The 27,694-nt window shown below is 36.7% G+C and overlaps 1 protein-coding gene across 6 annotated transcripts in view; it reads right to left on the reverse strand.

Moving 5' to 3' along the window:
• Window positions 1-2,050: 2,050 nt before the first annotated feature.
• LOC131071793 (mitochondrial-processing peptidase subunit alpha) overlaps window positions 2,051-27,694 on the reverse strand; it is a 68,278-nt gene continuing 42,634 nt past the window's right edge. For 5 of the 6 annotated variants that reach the window (XM_058007746.2, XM_058007750.2, XM_058007749.2 and 2 more), the window contains 2 exons: window positions 16,236-16,348; window positions 15,627-16,114 (listed from right to left, as the gene is read on the reverse strand). In XM_058007746.2, coding sequence (XP_057863729.2) covers window positions 16,062-16,114; window positions 16,236-16,348 — 166 coding nt within the window. In that variant the 3' untranslated portion in view covers window positions 15,627-16,061. Of the gene's footprint in view, window positions 2,191-2,315; window positions 2,429-15,626; window positions 16,115-16,235; window positions 16,349-27,694 lie in introns of those variants that run through there. The other variant, XM_059207277.1, reaches the window with a different exon arrangement.

Raw genomic sequence — 27,694 nt, forward strand, 5'->3', positions numbered from 1 at the left:
TGAAAGAACGTGTTGTTTTGTGAATAGGTGCTTCTGTTGTGGTTATTGGTTGTGAGATTCGGTAGCCTAATAAGGTACCTTGATCTTGTCTAAATTAAGAAGCCATCAAACCAAAGGGACAATGTAGCCTTTCTTGCCTTCACGAGTCATACACGACATCATACCTAAAGAAAATTTGTTGATTGCAATTTGCTCAAAACTCCATATCCATACCCAAAAAAAGGAAACCAAACAATTAAACACAAACAAATCCAACAAGCCCCCAGTACAAAATTAAAAGGAATCACTAACATTCCAAAAAGTTGTACCTTACAATTGTTGTGACAGCTAGATAATGTAATAAAAAAGCCAAATTTTGTATGGCTTATGATTGTAGCTAGTAATTGACGAAATCAAACTCTCAAAATTTCCAAGGATCTCAAGGGTATGGATCATATGACCCTTAATCCATGTCGACTCCACACCATTCAAAAATTATTTGTAAATGTTATAAAATTGTTCTAAAATGGTGATGAATTTGAGAATTAACCATTGATCAAGTACACATACAAGAGTTTAAAAAAAAATTGAGCAAAAAATTTAAAAATAATATTAATTGTTTGTGTGAATATTAAGGGAGAAGATCCAATAGTTATTATAATTTGTTCTCATAATTTTTAGTAGCTATATGTTTTTGTCTAGAAAATATACAAAAATGTATCCATCTTTACAGGCCATGTCAAAGTATCAATATATGATGGACTGGGATGTCTTCAAGTACACTAGGAACAAATATGCTTATATCATGTCAGCTATTTTTTTTAACAATATATTCACCAAGTGGAATTGAGAAATTGAGGGTGTTTGTCATCTCCTTGAATAGGAAAATAATTGATATACAGAAGACAAAAGTGGCTACGCTGATCATCCCATAAGTTATTTTTAGTCTAATGAACATTAAAAGTTATTCATTCATTGATTCACATGACAATTGATAATACATGACTTGATGAACTTGTTTTTGCCTAACTTTTTGGGTATTTTTGGACAACTCAGCAAAAGCCTAGCTGATATGACACATCATTAATATCCTGAACCCCAAACGATAACTTGAAACTCTTAACCCTTAAATCACCTATTAAATTTTTCTCATTTATTTGTTTAAATTTCTTTAGACCCTCATTTTGCATTAGATAACGATAAGAGATTTTCCCATTTTTTTGAACTTCTTTAAACTCGGGGATTTTATTTTTCCAATCCAAGTAATTGATTACAATTTAAGCCTTGAATTAATAAACTACTATGGCCTATAAACGCTCGCTCATAACAATGCATGAACAACCTGTGCTATGGACTCGAGGAGAAAGGATTTGATTTCCTTCACATTACTGTAAGGAATTAATTATCAAACCAAGAATCCTTAATCAATTTGTTGCCCAAATGCTTAACTACAGCATTGCTGGAACTTCGATGTGACGAACATCTAACCTCACCCCATAAAGTTTGGTGGGAATAAAGTTTCAAATGTTTGATAAAAACAAGTCACCAAAATACATGGAGAACATTTTTCAAAAAAATATGCGTATGAGATGTCTACAAGATAATATTTATGTAGATAGACAAAAAGATAAGCATAGATAAACAGACAGGCATGGAGCTAGGCAGACAATTAAATGACAGATACATAATCGCCAGACAAGACAGATGAATGGACAGACAAAAAGATACACGTATAGAGATACCACGCTCATTTTTAGCTTAAGTAGACAAAAATCAATATAATGTTTTCAGTTTATTTGAAGATGTTTCAGACATCTATAGAGTCAATTCACATCTTCAATTCCTGGGACAAAATCTTTGACTTTGCGTAATATAGTTAAGGGTAAATTACAAAAAAATGCAATGGCAAACAAATGTACTTGACTCAACAAAATTTTACTCGAGATTTATTTTGGGGACATGCTTTAATTCCAGTCGCCACAACCTTGGAGTCCAGAATGAAATCAAGTGGATAAATTCTCAAAGGTACATTTTACATGAAGGGCTTATGAATTGCGATGTCTGACATAAAATTCACAATTCTCCTCACCAGGAGTACTTAAATATCTTGAATGAAAATTGTACGCTATCAATAGTGGCAGTACAATGTCATCGTCCATTATTTTGCATGAAAGAATCGACTGACAGCATCATGGTTTGGAACATTAATAACTGCAAAACAAAGTTAAAAATATAAGTTTCAGTTGATCTTGAGTAACGAAAATGTTGTCTCAAAAATGAAGCTCATACCCAAGAGTAGTTTTAAAAGAAAAACAAAACACAACTATCACACATACCATTCCCCCATGCTGCCATGGTTAGTGGAGTTGAAATAATTTTACGTGCAATAGCTGTTATGTCATCCAAACTGATCTGATCAAGAACCTTCAGGAAATGCTCAACTGGTTTCCTGCAAGAAAAATCTTTTATTAGCTTTTCACCCAACATAATACAACCTAGGTAGCCAAGTCGAGGTAGAACATGTAAGATGAATTCAAAAGCCAAAGTAAAAGAAAAACCTTTGCATATCCAAAACTCTTTCATTGTAATCTAGCTTTGCATTGTAAACAGAGATCAAATGGCTATTCTTCAGCACTGCTATAAAGTGATTATTCTAGAACACAACTTTGTTGTCTGTTAGCCTATTGCAGGTAATAAACACAGGCATAAATCTAGAAGAAAATGTATCCTACCATTTTACTAATAAAACTTTTTGTTTAGTAAAAAAGATTATGTTCTACAATATTTGATAGTGCAGAGGTTGACATCCTAAACAAATTTGAAAGGAGTGTTCATATAGAAAACATTCGGATAGAACATTAAGAGCTCCATAAGCTTATTTACAACAATTGGCAATTTTCAACAAAAATCATACAAACAAGAATAAATTCACAAAATAAAAAAATATTTCAACTAATGGCTCATGATTTTGAAGATTGCATGTACTTTTTCATTCATGGAATTATTAATGGAGAGCAATACTTAGACTAGGCACAAATTATAAGTGAACAATTCCATTTAATGATAACATGTTCCCATTAAACAAATTACATGCATTGGTTTATACTATATAGTGGTCATGTTTACACCCTAAAAAAATTCATGATGACTTATTCAAAATTTATGATTATTATACTCAACTCTGACTAGAAAACAGCTATATGAGGTTCATGAGAGTGAATGATGCATTCACAATGAATTTGGTGAGAGAGATATAAGGAGATATAAGCTTAAGATAATCTACTAATGCTTTCTAGTTAATAAATACCTATGGTAGCAGCCTTATCCAATTTTAGAGGTTTACCCATGTAAAATTTGGAGGTTTTGGTGGTCTCCCATACAAATTACCTAAATATGTTGAAGATAAATTTGTCCTTATAGAGATATGCATACAAGTGTTAGAGGTGAATAAGAGATACCAAGAAAGGAAGAAAGTAGTCATCTAGTTCGCTATTGGCCTTGGCTACTATTTTTGCAAATCAATGTGTGATGCTCTCAATATTGAAAGAGATCTAGTTATATATTCCATGCAATTTTATTGAATAAGATTTTCATTTTATAGCAAAGATTTTGTAAAGAATAATTTGCAATTAGGTCCAAGATTCCACCATATTCCATAGCTAGAGGATTATTGGACCAATTATGGTGATCAATATGAAGTGAGAAGAAGTTGGATGAGAATGGCATTGTGGCAAATTGCAACTTTCGAGCTAAATTGGGATATATCAAGTATAGATGATGATGAGTCTGATCGAGTAGATCCCATTTTCATCAATCATGTACAAATGTAGCGAATGGTACTAATAGATTGGAGCAACAAAGAAAATGAAGACATTGGAATCAAGATTGTAGTGGTATTGAAAATAATCCAGAAGTGGTTGGTAAAGAAAAAGGCAGTGACAACAAACGCGAAGTCACAAAGATCACAAGACATTATAAGGCAAAGTGACAGAGGTCGATCTCAAGATCCCTATGTTACGGGAACATCTCTTCTAGCTACTCAACATATGGCTTCAATTGGTGGAGGGGGTGATGGTGAAGAACCTAAAGAGGATTACCTGAAAGGACATGTGGAGATACCCCTCCAAAAGGTTAAGAGAAAGAAAAAGAGAAGGAGAAGGAAATGGTTGTAGAATAAATTGTAGATTACACTACATTTGAATCTTAGGCAAGCCTCATGCTTCTCTAGATCATCCACCAAGATCACCACCTAGAGCTAGTCCCATTCGTCCCTCTTCTCCTAAACATGATGTTGTTAGAACACGTCCTCCTAGGACAGCTTTGCATTTGTTTCTCCTGACTCCAAATCTATAACCAAATCCATAACAACCCCTTCCCCTCATGGCCTGAGCAAACTCTTTCAAAGAAAAGGAAAGAAGTTCAAGTAAACTTACCAAATAGGGATGTTGTGGAGAAAATATTATAGAGGACTCCTAAAGCCAAGAAGTTAAAGATTACATCCAGGCTAATGGTGGACAACATCACTGGAAGCTTATATGTAGCTCACCCCCCTACAAAGAAAGATCCAAGCCAAGCTGCCCACAAAGACTTCAACAAAACTGTTGGTGTAAATTATGTCTCATAATTACACTTTACTTAAGTTGACTTAGGATAATGCATTCATAGTAGTTTTCATATGAGACACTTAAGAAAGTGTGCATCTAGGGAACATGGTTGTAGGAGAAATTCCACCTTTTGTGATCTTATCTTGTTGTCACATTTCACCTTCGGCGAGTGATCCACCTTTAGCAGAATATTCTATTATTTCTCCTACCTACCCCTATAATTATTGGGCCACATGTCATGATCGTGTACTCTCATTTCCATATGACCTTGCCTTTATAAGTAGGCTCATCTTCATTGTATGGTTTATCCAGTTGATCATTTTTTGCATCTTGATGAGAATACAGTTTTTCTTATCAATTTTTGTCTCTCTTGTGTTGTGTTATCCATTGGTCTCTAGATCTTGGTTAATATTGACAAATTCTTACATGCTATCAGAGGCATTGGGGCCCCATTGGGTAGTCATTTTGAAAAGATCTCGGTGCGTTTGATTTTTCAGATTTGAGGAGCAACACAATTTCGGAGCATCCTACGCTAAATCTAGCATCACCATTGAGTCTGGGAGGTCATTTCCATAAATTTTGACTATTGATTTGCCTATATTGGGCAAAAGTGATTTTTGGGGTATTAGAAAAAAAAAATCGCCTCCAACGCAATACGGTACGGATTTCAAAAAAATTAAAAATAATATTTTTCTGCGGATTTTTTTGTTTTAAAAAAAAATTATTTTAAAAAATAATCGTAGTTTTTTACAAATATTGTATTCAAAGTTTTTTTATTTAAAAATTTAATTTTTTTTTATATATTTATTTTTCTTTTTTTGGGGGGGTAGGTTCGTTCACCCCCGCTCTCATACTATCCTCTATTTGTTTTTCTATCGATGTTGTCCTTTTCTATCCGAACCATGTACAGCTATTGTCGGCTTGTGTTTTTGTTGTCATCCTCAACCAGCATCATTCTGGTTCTTCCCAACCTCCTGCTGACTACCACCTTCTCTCCAATGCACCACCTCAAGCCACGCCCTCTAGTCCCGCCAACACGCCACCCACAGTCGTGGCCACCGTTCCTCCTCCCAACCTTGACCTCGGGGCAACCTACACACTGCCTCTACATAATCGCTTTTTCCATCGGGAGTCTGAGCTCTCTACGACTACGCCACGTGGCGCCAGGTGATTCATCACCAGTAGTCACCGTGTCAGTAGTAGGACACATGACATATTACCATTTGTCAGTGCATTGCACACATGGCAGCATATCATCCGTCAGATTCTCCATATCACTGTACGGATTACCCAATCAACCTGCACAGTCAACAGGCTATGTCATCCAAGTCGTACAACTTAGTCAGCCACCACGTCATCGACCATACATGTCCATATAGTGACACATCACCGTGTTTGTATGACATGCCAACAAATTTGTACCTAGCACATCAACATTTGTACATGTGTCAGCCCAATTAGCTGTTGATGTCATCATTTTGTACCACTAACGTCATCATCCATAGAGCCACGCAAGGCGTATTTTGGGTGTGATGGCCATACGATCGTCAAATTTAACATAGTGTTTTGCTGAGGTCAACACTGCATCAACACTTTTTGAAAAAAATTGATCCCTCTCCGTTGAGCTTTTTGATTTCGCAATCCAACTTTGAAGGCTCATAACTTGAACATTTTGAGGCCTTTTTAGTGCAATTTTTTTTAGTTGGGCTAACTTTTTCGTGCTCTCCTCAGTGGTGTGGTTAGTTTCTAATTTTGATGGACAAATTTTTCAGTTTTTCACAATTGTACATGTTTAATCCTCGATTCTGCAACTTCTCGGTCTTCATTCAAGCTCATACGACCTCGTTTTCCAGTGCCATTTTTTTTAAGTGCGTAATTTTTTCGTCTATTTTCACGTGGTGCTATTAGTTTTTCACCATTTTGAGTAGAAATTATACTTTCAAAATTAGGTCTTTTTTGGCCTATTTCATACTTGCACTTTGCTTGGATCTCAACTTAGATCTTGTGCATTTTTTGTTTTTGTCTTATATAGAATATTTGATGTAGTTGTAATCTTCAAATCGAAAGCCCACTTTGCCCTTGTTTACAAGTGGCCCATTGTGCACGCACTAAGTATAAAGTGTCAAATCATCATTTTGGGGGGTGTCTTGTGTGATTGTGTCTCTCTATCTTGTGCTCTTTCATTTTTTTGCTATGGGTTCTCCTAAAATTCCACTTCTAACTCCACATAATTATGCATCATGGAAAATTAAAGCATGGAGTAAGTTAATGGAAAAAGGACTCATTCATTACATAAACGGAACAATGATAGCACCAATAGATCCTAAAGGTAATCCTAATGCTTAATTGGAAATGGATCACTAAAAACTCTATCACTCTTGGAACTTCGAGAAACTATGTATTAGATGATCTCATTTTTCACGTTGAGAAATGTACTATAGTTAAAGAGGCTTGGGATATATATGCCGAATTGTATGGTCAAGTTGATGAGATTGGGGCCTAAGCTTGACAATGAGCTCACAATGTTGGATCCCAAGAATTTTGATACAATCCAAGATCATGTCACGAAAGCAACTGAGCTAAGAGAAAAGCTTAAGGATTGTGGCATTGACAAGAAGGATGATCAGTTGGTTTACAATTTGTTGGACAAGCTTCCATCAGAGTATGTAGCCATTGTTTCTAGCTTCCACACTCATCGATTGACTTTAGGTGCCTCATTCACTCCACCGTCATTTGATGCAGTCACGGAAATGTTAATAATTGAACAATAAAAGTTGATCAAGATAGGGATTCTCAAGTCTTCAAAGTCCAAGACTTTGGTGACTAATAAAGGGAATCAAAGGAATCAAGGAAAAGGGAAGAACCAGAAGTAATCTAAGCCAAATCCACAACAAGATAGAGCACAATCATCCTCTCCACAACAAGGAAATTCTCCATCCTCTTCCAAGAAGGGAAATGCACTTGAGAAGGAGAGACCTACTTGTTCATATTGCAATAAATTTGGTCATGATGAGCATCATCAACACTCAAATCAGATTGATGAGTTGACAAACATCATTAAGAAGAACAACATCAATCTGACATCTGCCTACAAGAAGAAAGATTCATCTCCTTCAACTTCCTCATAGTCAAAGGGAAAAGGGCAAGCATGTGTCACTAAAACAACTTCTTCACAGCAATGGATACTTGACCCAAGTGCCTCTCATCACATGGGTTCTTCAAAGGAGCAGTTTTCCTCATTGGAGCCATCTAAGATACCTCACATTTTCATTGGTGATGATACACAAGTGGAAGTTGAAGGGAAGGGTTCAATTGTCATGGATGATGGAACTTTTGAGAATCTTCTCTATGTTCCTAACTTTATCACCAACCTTCTCTCTATCTACCAGATCACCCACTATGGAAATGGGAAAAAAGTTGAGTTTACACCTAATTCAGTTGTCATAAAAGAACTTGAGAATGATGCCTTGGTAACAATGGGACAAGCCACTCATAACTCATGAGTTTATTCCTTCTCCCACTTTGTGCCTTGATCTCCTTCTAGGTCCTTGCTCGCTCATTCAAAACCAGAAATTAAGCTATGGCATGAGCGGTTTGATCACCTCAACTCCCGCTATCTTCAACATCTTAGCTCTAAGGACATGCTCACAGGTCTACCTGAAATCAGTTTTTCAGAGGGTGTATGTTCAGGGTGTTCCATGGGCAAAAATATCGAAGAGAAGTTTGATAAAGGGAAATCTTGGAGAGATTTGGAAGTTCTTCAATTGGTTCACAACAATGTAGCAAATCCATTTCCAGTGCCTTCATTTAACAAGGTCCACTATGTCCTCACCTTCATTGATGACTACTACTGCTTCACTTGGGTCTACTTTCTTGTACACAAAAGTGAAGTGTTTAACAGATTTCTAGCCTTAAAGGTTCATGTTGAGAAGCAACCAGGGAAGTTAGTCAAGATCCTTCGCACAGACAATGGAAGGGAATATGTGAACAATAGACTTGATGAATTTTGTACTCTTGAGGGGATTGATCTTCAACAATCAGTTGCCTACACTCCACAACACAATGGTGTTGTAGAATTGAAGAATATAACCCTTAAGGAGATGGCTAGCTGCATGATTCATGCTCGTTCTCTTGGTCCAACTTTTTGGGTAGAAGCTATCAATTGTGCCACACACACCCAAAATTGGGTTCCCCAGAAGGCTTTGAAGGGTATCACTCCTTTTGAGGCTTGGTGTGGTAGAAATGCGGTTTTGAGACATTTCAAGGTCTTTGGGTGTCCAGCATGGGCTCGCATTCCTTCGCACAAACGCAAGGCATTGGAACCTCAAAGTAGGCCTTGCATATTTGTTGGATATCCCGAGGGTATTAAGGCATATCGACTTATGGATCCAAAGACACATGAAGTTTTCATTGAGAGGAATGTTCACGTTGAGGAAAGCTCTCCTAGCTTAGCCTCTCACCCTCCTGCTTCCTCCATTGTGGATAGTGATGATAGTGACTCAAATGATGATTCTCCCTCAACTTCGACTTGTATGGTCCACTTTTAGTTAAGGAAGCTTGTCCTTCATCTCCTCCTAGACCTTGTTGGGCTCAACAAACTCTTAAGTCAGTAGGTTCTCTTGTTGGGATCCTTTAGACAATCGAAAGACTCATTCAAAACATCAAGAGCTTCCACATGCTTATATTGTAATAGCTTCTGATCCACGAACCTTTCAACAAGAATCAGGAGTTCCTAATTGGGACTTAGTCATGGAGGAAGAGTGTAGTTCCTTGATGAGGAACAACACTTGGGAGTTAGTCCCTCTCCCTAAGAAGAGAAAGATGGTTTGATGTAAGTGGATCTATCAAAATCAGTTTACAACGGACGGTAGTGTGGATAAGTACAAGGCACGACTTATTGTGAAAGGATTCTCACAAGTTCCTAGTGTTGACTATACTGAGGCCTTTGCACATGTAGCTAAGATGAACTCCATTCGCTTGACACTTTCTATTGTCGCAACTCATGGTTGGGTTGTACATCAGATGGATGTGAAGAGTACTTTTCTTCACGGGGATCTCGAAGACGAGATTTACATGGAGCAGCCGCAGGGATTCGTTCAGAATTATTCATTGGTTTGCCGATTGAGGAAGTCTATCTATGGGCTCAAGTAGGCCCTCAGGGCTTGGTATGCCAAAATGGACTCATTTCTTCTCTCCGCGGGATTCACCAAGTGTCATTTCGATCTAAATGTCTACATTTTGCGACAGGATGACTCTCATTTTATACTTTTGCTCTATGTTGATGATTTGATCATTACGGGGAATACCTCATCCATCATTGGTAGTGTCAAATTTTCTTTGCATGAGATATTTGCTATGACTAACTTTGTCCTTTTGCACTACTTTCTTAAATAGAGATTTCACAGTTACCTTATGGGATTACTCTTGTGCAACCCAAGTATGCTCTTGATCTTCTTGCACAATTCCACATGGGTGATTGTAAGCCTATGTCGACTCCCTTTCTTTCAAGAGTCAAGATTGAGGCTAAGTGTTTAACTCCACTTGTTGATGCCACATTGTATCGTCAACTTGTTGGGAGTCTCATATACTTGACTCACACATGCCCTGATATTTCCGTTGCAGTTGGCATGGTTTCACACTTTATGCAAGAACCACATGAGGTTCATCGGAAATCTTCCAAACACATCTTGCATTACATATAGGGTACACGTCATCATGGGATTCACTATGCAGCAGACATAGGACTTGCCATAGTTTGTTACACAGACTCAGATTGGGTTGGTGATCTTGATGATCGTCAGTCCACTTCAAGTTACAACTTTCATCTTGGTTTGGGCCCCATTTGTTGGTTGAGCAAGAAGTAGCATGCTATTGCTCTTTCTTCAACTGTGGTTGAGTATTGAGGGGTTGTTAATGCAACTATTGAAGATATTTGGCTTCAAAATATTTTGACAAAGTTCGGCTTCACCACTCCACGGTCTACAATCCTTCATTGCGACAATCAAAGTGCCATTCAAATCTCGAAAAACCCGGTTCACCATCAATGGACCAAAAAAATTGAGATCCACACTCACTACATTAGGGAGATGATTCAAAAGCAAGTCATTGATTTGCAGTACTATCCTATAGTAGAGCAAGTTGTAAACATCTTCACCAAACCCTTCATTAAGAGTAAGTTTCATCAGTTGCAAGCTCTCTTGGGCATGTGGGATATTTCATCAATGGGAGTTAGCTGACTTCTCCTTCCTCTCTTATGGGGGGGGAGGGTGAGAGGGGGATTTTTCCTCCCTTGATGTTTTGTCCTTCTTCTTTGAGAGTTCTTTGTATTTTCATCTCATTCTTTTTCTTTTTTTTTTCTGTTTTTTTTTTTGGGGGGGGGGGAGTTTTTTCCCATAGGTTTTTCTCCCTTTCTCAATTTGTGAGAGATTTCATTGCATTTGTACATGGGTACCTAACATTGCCTAGTAGTCAAGACCCATCTTGCATTGTTAGCTTGAGTCTACATTCCCCTAAGTTGCACTTAAGGGGGGGTGTTGGTGTAAATTATGTCTCATAATTTCACTTTACTTAAGTTGACTTAAGATGATGCGTTCATAGTAGTTTGCATATGAGACACTTAGGGAAGTGTGCATCTAAGGAACATGGTTGTAGGAGAAATTACACCCTTTTGTGGTCACATCTTGTTGTCACATTCCACTTTTGGTGGGTGATCCACCTTTAGTAGAATATTCTATTGTTTCTCCTACTTTCCCTCACCTACCCTTGTATCTCATTGGTCCACATGTCATGATTGTGTGCTCTCATTTCCATATGGCCTTGTCTTTATAAGTAGGCTCATCTTCATTGTATGGTATATCCAGTTGATCAGTTTTTGCATCTTGATGAGAATATAGTTTGTTCTTATCAATCCTTGTCTCTCTTGTGTTGTGTTATCCATTGGTCTCTAGATCTTGGTTATTATTGACAAATTCTTACAATAACAAAGATCAATTCGAGGCCATTGAGTAGAGATAGAGATGTGCATAATTTTTTGGTAACATCTTCAAAACTCATGGAGAGAACAGTTCAAAAGTAAACAAGAGAAAGATGACTTAAAATAGTTATCTAAGTTTTAACTGATTGTATGAAGCCTTTAATTAATCTATCCCCGCCAATCAATAAGCCAACAAAGCTCCTCGTTTGACAGTGGTTGGGAAGGAGATGGTTAGTAAAATTTAGAAATACAAATCATATGATAAAGTCATTAGAGACTGGGTGCAAGATATCCAGATCAAACGAGCCACATTTATTTGGGGTATAAGGAAAATCTATGATGACATTAAAACTCTGAAGAAGGCCATCGATAGACAAATTGTGAACACTAAACATGAAGAATCTATATGGAAGCATGCAAATAATGATTTGGAAGACATCCTTGACTAGGGAATGGATAAAGCAATGGCAAACTATAGTCTTCCAAGCACTTATGACACTAGATGTATTATGTAGAGTAAGAGCATAGAATGGAGATCCACGTTTCTAAAGCAAGATATCACAAAACAGAGTAAATTGCAAATGGGATATAATCAAATCAAAACACATATTCAAAAATAGCTCTCTAGTGTAGATGTTCACCTCAAAAACAAAGACAATTCAAGAGATAAAACAAAGGAGGAATTGAAAAAATAATTTGAAAAAACAATTGAAGAGTTGTTCAATGAACAATTATTTTACAATGAAAATATCAAGAGGATGGAAATGATTAATTCTATTCTAGCACAATGTTAAGTTCACCTAGCAACCTTCACAACTAAATTAAACAATATTAAAGGCAATAATACAGTTTGAAAATTAAGAACCAAAAATGTTATCCATCATCAACACTATGAAATACCAACGGTGACACAAACACTCGAGACTACGAAGCCAAGTGTGCAACCAAGTCAGCACGTAGAAAAGGTGACAACGTGGACCCAGAGCTTGCCTCAACACTAAGTATAATTGCTCAATGAATTTATTTGAAGACTTTAAAGTTTGATTATGTAAAGCTTTTTTAATGTTTTTAAAAGGACTTATTTAAAGATTAAGTTATGCAGTCACATTAAATTATTTTGCATATGTGACCAAAAAAATATTACAGTGGATCAATTATTATTTTGATACATGACTAAGAGATTTGACAAGAATAGAGTTTGCCAATTTTGAAGAAAATTTGTGAGTCTCTGATCTTTGAATGTTTTTTAGATTTTAAGATTTATTGTGGTCTGTGTAACAATTATTTTTTTATTATCATTCTTTTGTATGGGTGTGGTAACTATTTATGAATGTTGAATTTCTTTTTAATGTGGTGAGTTCTTTAATTTAAAAAGATCTTGTTTCTCAGTCAGTATTTTGGTTTGTACTTTGAGATATCCGTGTGGGATTTATATTTATAAGTACTAATTTCCTGAATTTTTATTTATCTTGAATAAATGTTGGATGTCTTTTTTACTTGGTTAAAAGCAAATCACAGTTTATTATTCATAAAATTATAAAATCACAATAAAATTATAAAATTATAAAATTTGATTTTATGAGAAGGAAGTTGATAATCATACAACTTACCGAACAGCAAATGAGTTTAAAATCACATATATCTTCTAAAGACAAATTTATTAACCAACAGGTCATTTCGAGAGTTTATTGAGAACTGCTAGGCATGAAGGAGTAACCTAAGAGGTGAAAAGAAAAGCAATCTCCAGCAGTAATGAGAGGCATAGGATTGGGGAAATAGAGTGAAAAGAAGTGCACAACAATGAGGAGTATGGAAATAATAAAATGAAGATTTTGAACAGCAGATTGGCAAAAAGAAGGATGGCAACTGCAGATGCGTGGTAAGCAGAAAAAGAGAATACAACAAAAAGTCATGGTAAGAAGAATAGAAGAGGCGCAAGGCAAAAAAAGGAAGATTTTGACAATGCAGATTCACAATAATAAAGATTGGTGTGCTGGAGAAATGCGTGGGGCATTGCGAGTGCAAGCAGAGCGGCGATGAGTTAAAAAGTGTTGCGAAATCTTTGAATTTTGAACAGAGATAGGGAATAGAAGAGAAAGGGCATTGGAAGAGGTAGAGTCTCTTACCAGTGGCAGAGCAAGAAAATTAGATAACAGAACTTTGTTTGTATCCTCCATGTTTTGAAAATTACAGTTGAATATGCTAGAAAAAAAAATTGAATGTCTCTCCGTCACTGAAACAGAGAAGAGAAGGGGAGTAGAAAAATTTAAAGATATGTGGTGAAGGAGCCATTAGTGGATGTGTACTCGGATTTTTGCATTGCTATGTAACCACTTCATGAAATTCGAATTTTGAATTTAATGAATGAAAGAACGTGTTGTTTTGCGAATAGGTGCTTCTGTTGTGGTTATTGGTTGTGAGATTCGGTAGCCTAATAAGGTACCTTGATCTTGTCTAAATTAAGAAGCCATCAAACCAAAGGGACAATGTAACCTTTCTTGCCTTCACGAGTCATACACGACATCATACCTAAAGAAAATTTGTTGACTGCAATTTGCTCAAAACTCCATATCCATACCCAAAAAAAGGAAACCAAACAATTAAACACAAACAAATCCAACAAGCCCCCAGTACAAAATTAAAAGGAATCACTAACATTTCAAAAAATTGTACCTTACAATTGTTGTGACAGCTAGATAATGTAATAAAAAAGCCAAATTTTGTATGGCTTATGATTGCAGCTAGTAATTGACGAAATCAAACTCTCAAAATTTCCAAGGATCTCAAGGGTATGGATCATATGACCCTTAATCCATGTCGACTCCACACCATTCAAAAATTATTTGTAAATGTTATAAATTTGTTCTAAAATGGTGACGAATTTGAGAATTAACCATTGATCAAGTACACATACAAGAGTTTAAAAACAAATTGAGCAAAAAATTTAAAAATAATATTAATTGTTTGTGTGAATATTAAGGGAGAAGATCCAATAGTTATTATAATTTGTTCTCATAATTTTTAGTAGCTATATGTTTTTGTCTAGAAAATATACAAAAATGTATCCATCTTTACAGGCCATGTCAAAGTATCAATATATGAAGGACTGGGATGTCTTCAAGTACACTAGGAACAAATATGCTTATATCATGTCAGCTATTTTTTTTAACAATTTAATCACCAAGAGGAATTGAGAAATTGAGGGTGTTTGTCATCTCCTTGAATAGGAAAATAATTGATATACAGAAGACAAAAGTGGCTACGCTGATCATCCCATAAGTTATTTTTAGTCTAATGAACATTAAAAGTTATTCATTCATTGATTCACATGACAATTGATAATACATGACTTGATGAACTTGTTTTTGCCTAACGTTTTGGGTATTTTTGGACAACTCAGCAAAAGCCTAGCTGATATGACACATCATTAATATCCTAAACCCCAAACGATAACTTTAAACTCTTAACCCTTAAATCACCTATTAAATTTTTCTCTTTTACTTGCTTAAATTTCTCTAGACCCCCATTTTGCATTAGATAACGATAAGAGATTTTCCCATTTTTTTGAACGTCTTTAAACTCGGGGATTTTATTTTTCCAATCCAAGTAATTGATTACAATTTAAGCCTTGAATTAATAAACTACTATGGCCTATAAAAGCTCGCTCATAACAATGCATGAACAACCTGTGCTATGGACTCGAGGAGAAAGGATTTGATTTCCTTCACATTACTGTAAGGAATTAATGATCAAACCAAGAATCCTTAATCAATTTGTTGCCCAAATGCTTAACCACAGCATTGCTGGAACTTCTGTGACGAACATCTAACCTCACCCCATAAAGTTTGGTGGGAATAAAGTTTCAAATGTTTGATAAAAACAAGTCACCAAAATACATGGAGAACATTTTTCAAAAAAATATGCGTATGAGATGTCTACAAGATAATATTTATGTAGATAGACAAAAAGATAAGCATAGATAAACAGACAGGCATGGAGCTAGGCAGACAATTAAATGACAGATACATAATCGCCAGACAAGACAGATGAATGGACAGACAAAAAGATAGACACGTATAGAGATACCACGCTCATTTTTAGCTTAAGTAGACAAAAATCAATATAATGTTTTCAGTTTATTTGAAGATGTTTCAGACATCTCTAGAGTCAATTCACATCTTCAATTCCTGGGACAAAATCTTTGACTTTACGTAATATAGTTAATAGTTAAAAATACAAAAAAATGCAATGGTAAACAAATGTACTTGACTCGACAAAATTTTACTTGAGATTTATTTTTGGGACATCCTTTATTTCCAGTCGCCACAACCTTGTAGTCCAGAATGAAATCAAGTGGATAAATTCTCACCGGTACATTTTACATGAAGGGCTTATGAATTGCGATGTCTGACATAAAATTCACAATTCTCCTCACCAGGAGTACTTAAATATCTTGAACGAAAAATTGTACACTATCAATAGTGGCAGTACAATGTCATCGTCCATTATTTTGCATGAAAGAATCGACTGACAGCATCATGGTTTGGAACATTAATAACTGCAAAACAAAGTTAAAAATAAGTTTCAGTTGATCTTGAGTAACGAAAATGTTCTCAAAAATGAAGCTCATACCCAAGAGTCGTTTTAAAAGAAAAACAAAACACAACTATCACCCATACCATTCCCCCATGCTGCCATGGTTAGTGGAGTTGAAATAATTTTACGTGCAATAGCTGTTATGTCATCCGGACTGATCTGATCAAGAACCTTCAGGAAATGCTCAACTGGTTTCCTGCAAGAAAAATATTTTATTAGCTTTTCACCCAACATAATACAACCTAGGTAGCCAAGTCGAGGTAGAACATGTAAGATGAATTCAAAAGCAAAAGAAAAAGAAAAACCTTTGCATATCCAAAATTCTTTCATTGTAATCTAGCTTTGCATAGTAAACAGAGATCAAATGGCTATTCTTCAGCACTGCTATAAAGTGATTATTCTAGAACACAACTTTGTTGTGTGTTAGCTTATTGCGGGTAATAAACACAGGCATAAATCTAGAAGAAAATGTATCCTACCATTTTACTAATAAAACTTTTAGTTTAGTAAAAAAGATTATGTTCTACAATATTTGATAGTGCAGAGGTTGACATCCTAAACAAATTTGAAAGGACTGTTCATATAGAAAACATTCGGATAGAACATTAAGAGCTCCATAAGTTTATTTACAACGATTGGCAATTTCCAACAAAAAACTGCTCAAATCATACAAACAAGAATAAATTCACAAAATAAAAAAATATGAGACCCAAAAGTCAATACAAGAATAAATTCACAAAATAAAAAAATATCAGACCCAAAAGTCAATATCCTAGACAAGGAATGGCAAAAATATAAAAACCTATTTAACATAGCAGCATTTAGGCTTTGATCGGGTTTATTCTATCGTCCTTGAATTTCAGCTACTAGTCCGTTGCATGCTTGACTGTGTTCTCCCCTATTAAGGCATTTAATTTTTGAAATTTCTCCTTTGCTTGCCCCTTACCCTTAGAGGGTTGTTTCAACAGCTCAACATGGTTTGGTTGCTACTGCAGTTTCGAGAGTTGTTTTAATAGCTTCACATGGTTTAGTTGTAATAATTGCAGTGGCATGAAAACCAAGGCCCAAGAAGGCTTGCAAGTTTTAGCTGAGAATATAATTCATATTATTAAAGTCCCTACCAAAAAGTCAAACATCTTCATACATAATAAAGGTCAAACATCTTCATACATAATAAACGTTTTATAAAAACTTATATTGCACTAGGGGCTCAATTAAACCAAGGACTCTACTTCAAACAGCGTTTGGTTGGAATAATTGTGTTCAATTATGTCTCCAAAATGCAATACACATTTTGAAGTTTACTAATAGGTACAAAATAACGGTGCTAAGCTTTTTCCTTGTGTCCAAGCAACTCCTCAGACAAATGTTCTGATGGTTACATAAGAACCCCAATAAAGCAGTTGCCAGAAGGATATCAAGTTCAAGCATAATACGAATGAGGACTCTGAAGGCATATCCGAGAAAGGCTAGAGCTCAAGGCTTTTTTTAATGACCCCAGGAACTGCCTCTCTTCATCATCTTTTGGAAGCTTGATCTGGATTCTAATAACCTTGAAAACGCATTGGCTATTTGGATGGAAATCTATATTGTTGTCCATCTTGAACTTCAGTGTCTGATCAAGTCTGACTCAGATTTTGACTTAGGCTCTCTCATAACACCAAAATAAAAAATTAGAACCTTTAAAAAAATTATTGCTCACATTCATGCTCTCATGTTGGAGTTTGAAAACACTCAGATATGCCATGTTTTAAGTGATGCTAACAAATCCACTGAGATGGCAAACAAGCAAAGTCTCCTTTCTCCTACTCTCATTCGTTCAGATTGTCAAAGACACTTAGTTATCCCAACTCAAGCTTGAGAACAAGCCTAGCATAGATTGTTGATAATAAAAAGTCCCTCGAGGTCTAATGGCAGTCATATGACCGACCACCTCATGGCATTGCAAGTCTTCATTTTGCTTGTTTGGTGTGCACTCTATATACACACCATGTATTTGGGACAATGAAATTTGGATGAAGTTTGGCAAGAGAAAAAAAAATTGTGATTAAATTCACCTTATGTAAATATAGGATATTAAAATATAAATAAATTTGAAAATTATTGAATATATTCAAAGTTACCCCGAGTTTCCGGGACGGGGACAGCAAGGGACGGCGGGACGTGTTTCCGGGACGGCAAATTTTTTTGCCAAATTTGGGGACGGCGGGGGACGGCGGGGGACGGCAAAGGGGACGGCTATATAAAATATAGGAAAAATTTAAAATATATAGGAAAATTTCAAAATTCTAAATGTTCATATGAAAACATGGATAAAGCATGCATACATACATTATATTCATATGAAAACAATAAAACATGGATATAGCATGTGTATAATACTATGAAAAGTTGAAAACAATTTAGAATGTAAATTCTGAACATACAACATTGTTAATACTCAATAGACAATATGCAATTATGCATTCATAAATCAGAATTTCAATTCATTCACATTGTCAATATGCATATCAATAGACTCGGAGGTTAAATTTTCCCTACTTCTATCGACGCAGTTTCCCCCCATATTTTTCAACGGGGGTTTGGGGGCAGCGCCCCCAAGGTGGGGTCAAAGGGCAGCGCCAAAAAAACTTATTCTTTAATAAAGGCATTGGGTGTTATTTTTCTATTGACTCGCCGAGTTTGGAGATTTTCTAATCTCTGTGTCAAAATGCCCAACGGCTACACTACTGCCATATAGTTTCATTGTCAAAATTATGAATTAAATTAATAAATTTAAAATTTAATTAATGTTATCTTTTTTTCTTTTTTTTTTTTAATAACAATTTGAATTACTAAGGGGCCTCTAATAGAAAATTTAAATAAAAAATTAAAAATACAACTTTTTAAATTTTTTTAATATTTTTTATGGGCCTTAGAATGGGGGACGTCTAGCCATCCCCGGGACGGATTGGGGACGTCCCAGCCGTCCCCGGGACATACGGACGTCCCCCAAAGCTAGGGCAGACGTCCCCCCGTTTCGGGGATGTCCTCTCAAAAAACAGGGCAATTTGGGGACGGGGGGAAACGTCCCCTGGCCGTCCCCAAGTCCCCGAAACGTCCCCGGGACGGGGACGGGGGTTTCAGGTCGGGGACGCGTTCCCGAGTAACTCTGAATATATTCAATTTAATATATTACTATTTGATAATTAATCATCTGAATTAAATATTTCAAAATATAAAATAATAGTAAATATCAAAATTTAATAATGAATACTATTAATTTCTAGTTATTAAAATTTAATATCTTAAAATATTCAATTTAAATTATTAATTATCAATATATTAAATTGAATATATTTAGTATTTGAATAAATTGTTATAATTAATAATAGTCCTTTGACGATTGTATGACTCTTACTAACCACGGATCCCATATATTTGGGAGAAGGTTATGGGTAAAAACTAAATAGGCCCATACTCCAAAATAGTCATAAAATTGTCAATTTATTAATAGTCATACATTAGATAAAGAAACTATCATTAATAATAGCAGTTTATTGAAATACTAAATAGAATCAATTTAATAAATTGATAATTAATAATTTAAATTAGCTATTTTAAGATATTAAATTTTTATATACCACTGCTGAGAGTAGTTGACCCACCTGTGGCTTCATCCACTCGATCAAGAGGAACAAGCTTACCTCTATACAAGCAGAAAAGCAAGTTGCAGTTCATAGTGCCTTGATGGGCAAACTACTATGTATCATCAAACTTTTGCCAACTGTTGGAATATCGATCCTAAAGATTTTAGGAAAAGAATCAAAGAGGAGGTTCAACCAGTATTGGTCAGGATTCCAGTGGATCAACCACAACTTTACCCAAACAGTGACACCCACTCTTCAGTCTTTTGATATTGATAGCCCAGATGAGACATACTTGTAATATTACACTTGAAATTTTAATTTCTAAACTTTAAAATTTAAACATCCAAATATTGTTGTTAAACTGCTGCCATACGGCAGATATACTGCTGGTATACTGCTGTTATTGTACTGCTATGAATGTAAAATTGCTGTTATACTTGTAGAAATTTGACGGTCTCTCTCTCTCTCTCTCTCTCTCTCTCTCTCTCTCTCACACACACACACACACACACACACATCCAACATCATATTTAGCCTTTGAATTAGCTAAATTTTGTAATGAAAATAGCACTGGTCATATATACAGACTGCAATACTCTGGAAATGAAGAAAAACATTAGAGTTTCCGGAGCGCTTTAATACGTCCAACAGCATGGAAAGGTACCTAAACGAGGTTAAAGGCTCGTTTCATTCACCTACCAGGAAACGGTGTTGATCCTTGTGTAAATGAGTCAAAACGATATGAGATTGTGCGGGATCAAGAACGGGCTGATGGGAAAGTTCATAATATAAGCTCCTCTTACGCTTCGATGACAGGGGCAATTAGAGAGGCAGAGGTAGATGTTTCCTCTAGTGATGTAGCAGCACAACAGTCTCACAATTCTAGCAGCTCAAACCCCATTGGAAGCTATTTGATGTGCAAAATCGATAAGCAATTGATGCAGCAATTGTACGCTTCTTTTATGCAAATGGAATACTGTTTAATGCTACTTGCTCACCTTTCTATGAAGAGATGGTCCAAGCTATCAATAATGAACCAGTTGGGTATAAACCACCTAGGTCTAAAAAGCTTGGAACAACTCTAATTGACAAAGAAAAAATTCAATTAGAGCAACAAATTGCACCAATGAAAAGAGTTTGGTCTACAGAAGGATGCACTATTGGTGCAGTCACCGGTAAGAAGAGACCTCAAAGAGATCAATCCGGACCAGGCAACAAGAGTAAACACAACGGAAACAAGAGGATAAGATGGAAGCAATGCAGAATTGAATAAATTAGATCAAAAAAACTGATTACAGATAACCGGTAACATCCGGATTACAAGATTCGGCTCACTGGCCTGTTACATACATGCTCCATTACAAAATTGGTCAATTCCGGACCTCTAAATCTCAATATATATCTTCTATGTTCTATCTGATTTCCTTGGAATGAATTCTAATGCTCAAGTACAATGATTTATACGATCCAAGGGGATCCGGTCGGCCCAAAAGGGAACAAATGCTGAAGAACAAGATCGAGCGTGTAAAACCAATAGGTTGGCCTCCGCCAAAGAGATTCTTCCGAAAAATCTGAAGGATGAAGTGCAGATTAGAGGGAAGGTCGGCCACACGCCAAGGAACATCGGGATCAATGAACTAGGGCTCTGCAAGCTACGTCCGCAAGATTCGCCAATGCAAATAGGTCCAAGCAATTCCGGTGCCAAAAAATTGTCTCGGAATCCGGAATCGATAACTTGTTGGTAAATGATCCAAACGCTCCACGGTTAGGAACAAGGAAGATGATCATGTCTTCAAGCAAAATCCAGCTCCGCAAGATCCGGTCAACCAATGCAAGAAAATAAATAAAGAAATGTTGAAGCTACAAAACAGAAAACAAACAAAAAAGAAATGTTTTTGGTTCATGCAAGATTGCCAAGAACTGAGGATGCTCCTGCATCAAACATCCGGGGTTGTTGAAAAAAAGTGAGTCCCCCAATTTGTTGGGGTCAAAGGAAAACCAAGGCGGTCCACCTCTGCCTGAGAAATTCAAGATAAATCTTCAACTAGTGTGTTTTTCCATTTCACAAGATACACCATGTACTGACTGCTCTGGGTACTAAGCCCAATCCTACTGTCCAAAATGTCTTCAATCTGATCTAGCTCCTTCTGAAGCAACTGTTTCTCCAAGTCTATAATACTGTCTTCACTGAATTATGATTCTTGATACTAATATAGATCTGCAATGTTGAATACAGGTGAAATACTCAAACCATTTGGTAGCTCCACTTCAAATGCATTTCTGGAACTGAATTTCCTCAAGATCTTGCAAGGTCCAAACTTCCTCATCTGCAACTTGTTATAGGTTGCAACTGAAAATCTTTCTTTTCTTAGATATACCATCACTTCATCGCCAACTTCAAATTCCTTGTGTCTCCTCTTCTCATTTGCTTTCTCCTTATACTTGTTGTTCATGTCTTCCAAATGTTGTTAACCTGAATATGTAAAGCCTTTGTGTGATCTGCACTCTGCACTCTTCTTTTCTTCATTACTGATATCCCTCAATTTTGATATACCTCTAGGGTGTGTGCTCTAGTAACAATCTCAAAAGGTGTTTTTCCACTACTCATGTTCACTAAATTATTGTAGGCAAACTCTGCTTGTGCAAGAATCAAATCCCAACTTCCGGTTCTATCTCCAACTAGGCATCTCAACAAATTTCCCAAACTCCGGTTTACTACCTCTATTTGTCCATCAGTCTGTGGGTGGAAAGTAGAACTAAAGTTCAAATCTGTCTTCGTCTTCTTCTAAAGTGTTCTCCAAAAATAACCAACAAACTTAGTGTCTCTGTCTGAAACTATGCTCTTAGGTAATCCATGTAATCTTACTATCTCCTTGAAAAATAAGTCAGCTACAAGCCCTTCATCTAATGTCTTCTTACAAGGTATGAAATGAGCCATCTTCGAGAATCTATCCACCACCACAAATATAGAATCATTCCCTCTCTGTGTCTTAGGCAATCCAAGTATGAAATCCATGCTTATGTCTTCCCAAGGTCTCTCTGGTACTGTCTAAGGCTTATACAATCCCACATTCTAACTACTACCTTTTGCAACTTAGCAAACTCTGCAACCCTGTACAAATCTCCTAACATCTTTATGAATATGAGGCCAAAAGTATTGTTCACTCACCAATGCTACTGTTTTGGCAACACCAAAGTGCCTGGCTAATCCTCCACTATGCTTCTCTTTTATCAGATTCTCCCTCATAGAACTCTTAGGTATACACAACTGAACTCCTCTGAATAACATCCCATCCTGAATGAAGTAATCCAACCATTTGCTTCTATCTATCATAACCGGTGATCTACATGCTTTCCAAGGTTATGCAAAATCTGGGTCATCATCATACAAGGTCTTCAACTCTTCAAATCCAAATACTTTCACTCTCATTTTTGTCAGCAAATTTCTCCTTCTACTCAATGCATCAGCAACTTTGTTTGACTTTCCACTTCTATGCTTCAACACAAAGGTGCAACTCTGCGAGAACTCTACCCATCTAATATGTCTCTGATTCAACTTACTCTGACTATTCAAATACTGTAAGGCTTGATGATCGGTATACAACACAAACTCCTTAGGCAACAGGTAATGTCTCCATTTCTTCAAGGCTTGAACTGTGGCATAAAATTCCTGGTCATACACAGAATATCTCCTCCTGGCGTCATTCAACTTCTCATTGAAATAAGCTACCGCTCTCCCTTCCTGACTCAATACTGCTCCAATCGCATTCCCACTTGCATCACAATCCACTTGAAATACTTTGTTGAAATCCGGTAAAGCTAACACAAGTTGTTTAGTGACCTTTGGCTTTAGCAATTCAAAACTTTTATTTGCTCCATTTGTCCACTTGAATTCTTTCCTATCTCCCCTCATTGTCTTAGTCATAAGGTTACAAACTGAACTGAAATTTCTGATGAACTTTCAGTGAACTAGCCAATCCATGAAATGATCTTACCTCTCCAATTCTTTTCGGTGTAGGCCATTCAACAATTTATTTTACTTTCTCAGGGCCGGTCCATCTTCAAACCATCCCCAGATATCACAAATTGCAAAGAAACTAACTCATCTTTCATGAAAGTACACTTCTTAAGATTTATCAACAACTTTTCTTCTCTTAACGTCTGCAAAACTTGTCTCCAATGCAACAAATGCTCCTATTTTGTCTAACTGAAAATTAGAATGTCATCCAAATATACAATAACAAACTTACCCAAGAATTTCTTCAATACCTCATTCATCAACCTCATGAAAGTACTTGGTGCATTAGTCAACCCAAAAGGCATCACCAGCATTCATATGATCCTTCATTTGTCTTGAATGTTGTCTATGATTCTGATCTGATGATATCCACTCTTCAAGTCTATCTTTGTGTAGTATTTGGCTCCACCCAAACAATCCATTATGTCATCCATCCTAGGTAAAGGAAACCAGTACTTCACTGTGATCTTGTTTATTGCTCTAGAATCAGTACACATCCTCCATTCTCCATTTTTCTTAGGTGCTAACACTGTTGGCACTTCACAAGGACTCAGACTTTCTCTGATCAAACCTTTCTTCAGCAATTCCTGCACTTGTCTATTCAACTCTTCATTCTCTGCCGATGTGATCCGGTGTGCAACTTTGTTTGGCAAACTAGCTCTAGGAATCAAGTCCATGCAATGACTGATACTCCTCACAGATGGTAATCCATATGGCACATTATCTGAAATGATGTCTTCATATTATGTCAGCAACTCTTTTATCTCTTACGGTTGTTCTTCTATATGCTCTAGGTTCTCAGTCTTATTAGGAACTAAAGCAAAACACACATTCTCATGTCTCATCCCATCCAGGAATTTTCTTCCATCCACCAAACAGATTCTGACATTCGTAGAGACTTCATTCTTCAAAGGCTCTCCAAGGGTAACAAGGTTTGTTTCATCCTGTTTGCTACAATAGTGTATATGCTCTTCCTCTCATCATGTATTGCATGCCTATCAAATTGTCAAGGTCTACCCAACAAAAGGTAACAAATATCCATAGGTATGATATCACACTATTGTAATTCCCAATTTTCAATTTCACCAAGCATTGCTCACTTACTAAGAGCTTATGATCATCCTAAATCCATGCTATCTGATAAGGCTTAAGGTGTTTCAATCTTTCCAACTTCAATTTATTCACCATTTCTTCTGAAACAAGATCATCTGAACTACCACTATCAATAACAACTTTACAGCACTTACCGGATACCTTACATCTGGTCTTGAACAAATTTCGCCTTTACAAGGGCTCTTCATCTCCTCCGGTATGACACAAAGCTCTCCTCATCATCAAAAGTTCTCCATCTTCCGGTTTGTTAGTTGATCCGGTGGGGCTTTCTTCCACCAATATTGTTCTCCCAATGTTCTCTGTCTTCTTACATTTGAAAGCACGATCTCCTCCGCATCTAAAGCAAGTACCTCTAAACACTCTTATCTTGTCTTCTGTCATCTTTTCCAAAACCCTCATTCCGGTAGCCATCAGGTTCTCTCCTTCGGTAGAAATTTATGTCATCCTTCCTATATGAACTCCCATCTTGGCTTACATCCTTGTCCTTATTCTAATCTATATAGGTTCCTCTTCCTCCTTGAAATCTTCCTCCGAAAAACCTTCCACCTCTACCTCTCTATCTCTGCTCATGTCTTTTGTTCAACTTCTCTTCTGCTTTCAAGGCATACTGGTAAGCTTCTTCAACACTCTGCAACTTGATCTAACTAAGTTCATCTTGTATAGACATCCACGGTCCATTCAAATATCTTGCAACTTGTTCAACCTCATCATCGACATGTCTGGATCTGATATTCAACATGTAGAATGCTTCGGTATACTCCTTCACACTAGATTCTTTTTGCTTCAAGTTCTGCAACATCCAGAATAGACTTACTTGACAATCAGCTGGCATAAACTTCGATTTTAACTTAGCAACCATTCGCTCTCATGATTTGATCTTCTCTTTACCCATTCTTTGTCTATCAACTTACAAATGCTCCCACCAAAGAGACGCATGACGTTTCAATCGGGTACAGGCATATTTCACCTTCCTTTCTTTTGCAGTGTTCTCAAAATCAAAATACTTCTCCATCTCCGAGATCCAACCCATTAATTCATTTGAATCCAACTTACCATCATACTCCGATGGGGTAAAATGTGGTTTAGTATTCGCCCTACTCAAAACCCTCAAGAACCTCTCTTCATTTGGATCGATCACCGGTGGATTTAATACTTGTTTTGCTGGTGCTTCTTCTTGATATTCACTCACATCTTCAATATGTCAACCTCTTCTCTAGGCTGTCTTGACGGCTTCCAACCGAGCTGCAATTCCTCTCAACATTTCCATCATAGCAGGGTCTACATTCCCACATGCTCCACCATTCCTATTTCCTCTTCATGCCATCTTCATGCCAGCCTTCTACAGTTGCAGGTCGTATCCACAATCTACCACCCCACAACAAAATTTTCAAGACAACGCAATCTTCGGAATAAAATCTCGCTCTGATACCACTTGGTGCAGTCACAGGTTAGAAGGGACCCCAAAGAGATCAATCCGGACCGGGCAGCAAGAGTAAACACAACGGAAACAAGAGGATAAGATGGAGGCAATGCAGAATTGAATGAAATAGATCATAAAAACTTATTACAAATAACCAGTAACATCCGGATTACAAGATTCGGCTCACTAGCCTGTTACATACATGCTCCATTACAAAATTGGTCAATTCCAAACCTCTAAATCTCAAGATATATCTTCTATGTTCTATCTTATTTCCCTGGAATGAATTCTAATGCTCAATTACAATGATTTATACGATCCAAGGGGATCCCATCAACCCAAAAGGGAACAAATGCCGAAGAACAAGATCAAACTGGAAAACCAACAGGTCGGCCTCCGCCAAAGAGATTCCTCCGGAAAATCCAAAGGATGAAGTGTGAATTAGAGGGAAGGTCGGTCACACACCAAGGAACATCAGGATCAACGAACTAGGGCTTCGCAAGCTACGGAAAGGGTCTAAAAGATTCGCCAATGCAAATAGGTCCAAGCAGTTCCAGTGCCAGAAAATTGCCTCGGAAATCGAAATCGATAACTTGCCGGTAAATGATCCAAATGCTCCATGATTTAGGAACAAGGAAGATGATCATGTCTTCAAGCAAAATCCAGCTCCGCAAGGCCCAGGGAACAATTGCAAGAAAATACAGAAAGAAATGTTGAAACTGCAAAACAGAATACAAACAGAAAAGAAATGTTTTTGGTCGATGCAAGATTGCCAAGAACAAGGGATGCCCCTGCATCAACTATTGTGATGGATGGGTGGACAGATGCTAAAAATTGTCCACTACTTAATGTCATGGCGACATGCACGAAAGGGCTTTGTTTTTTGAAAGCAATAGAATGTTCAAGACAAAAAAAAGCATGCAGATTTTCTTCATAACTAACTATGCAATAGCATTGAGGGGGTGGTATCACATGTAGTCCAAGTTGTTATCGATGCTGCCCCTATTTGTAAAGAAATAGGTATGATAGTGCAAAAAAAAGTACCAAGCATATATTTTGGGCACCATGCTATGTGCATTTGTTGAACAATGCACTCAAAGATATTGGCAAGTTCCAATGGGTTTCAGACTCAATAGAAAAGGACAGAAAAATATAGATGTTCATATATAACCCTCACCACACAAGCCATTTATCGTACGTTTGCCAAAGTGGAACTTCTCAAACCAATTAATACACAATTTGCTTCTTATTTTATTTTTCTTGACCACATTTGTTAAGTCAAAGAAGCTTTGTGTTCCACGGTTGTTAGTGATGCATGGGCACCTTGGAGGCAATCTACATCAGATACTGCAGTTGAAGTGA

Source organism: Cryptomeria japonica, chromosome 6, assembly GCF_030272615.1.
Source record: "Cryptomeria japonica chromosome 6, Sugi_1.0, whole genome shotgun sequence".
NCBI lineage: Eukaryota > Viridiplantae > Streptophyta > Pinopsida > Cupressales > Cupressaceae > Cryptomeria > Cryptomeria japonica.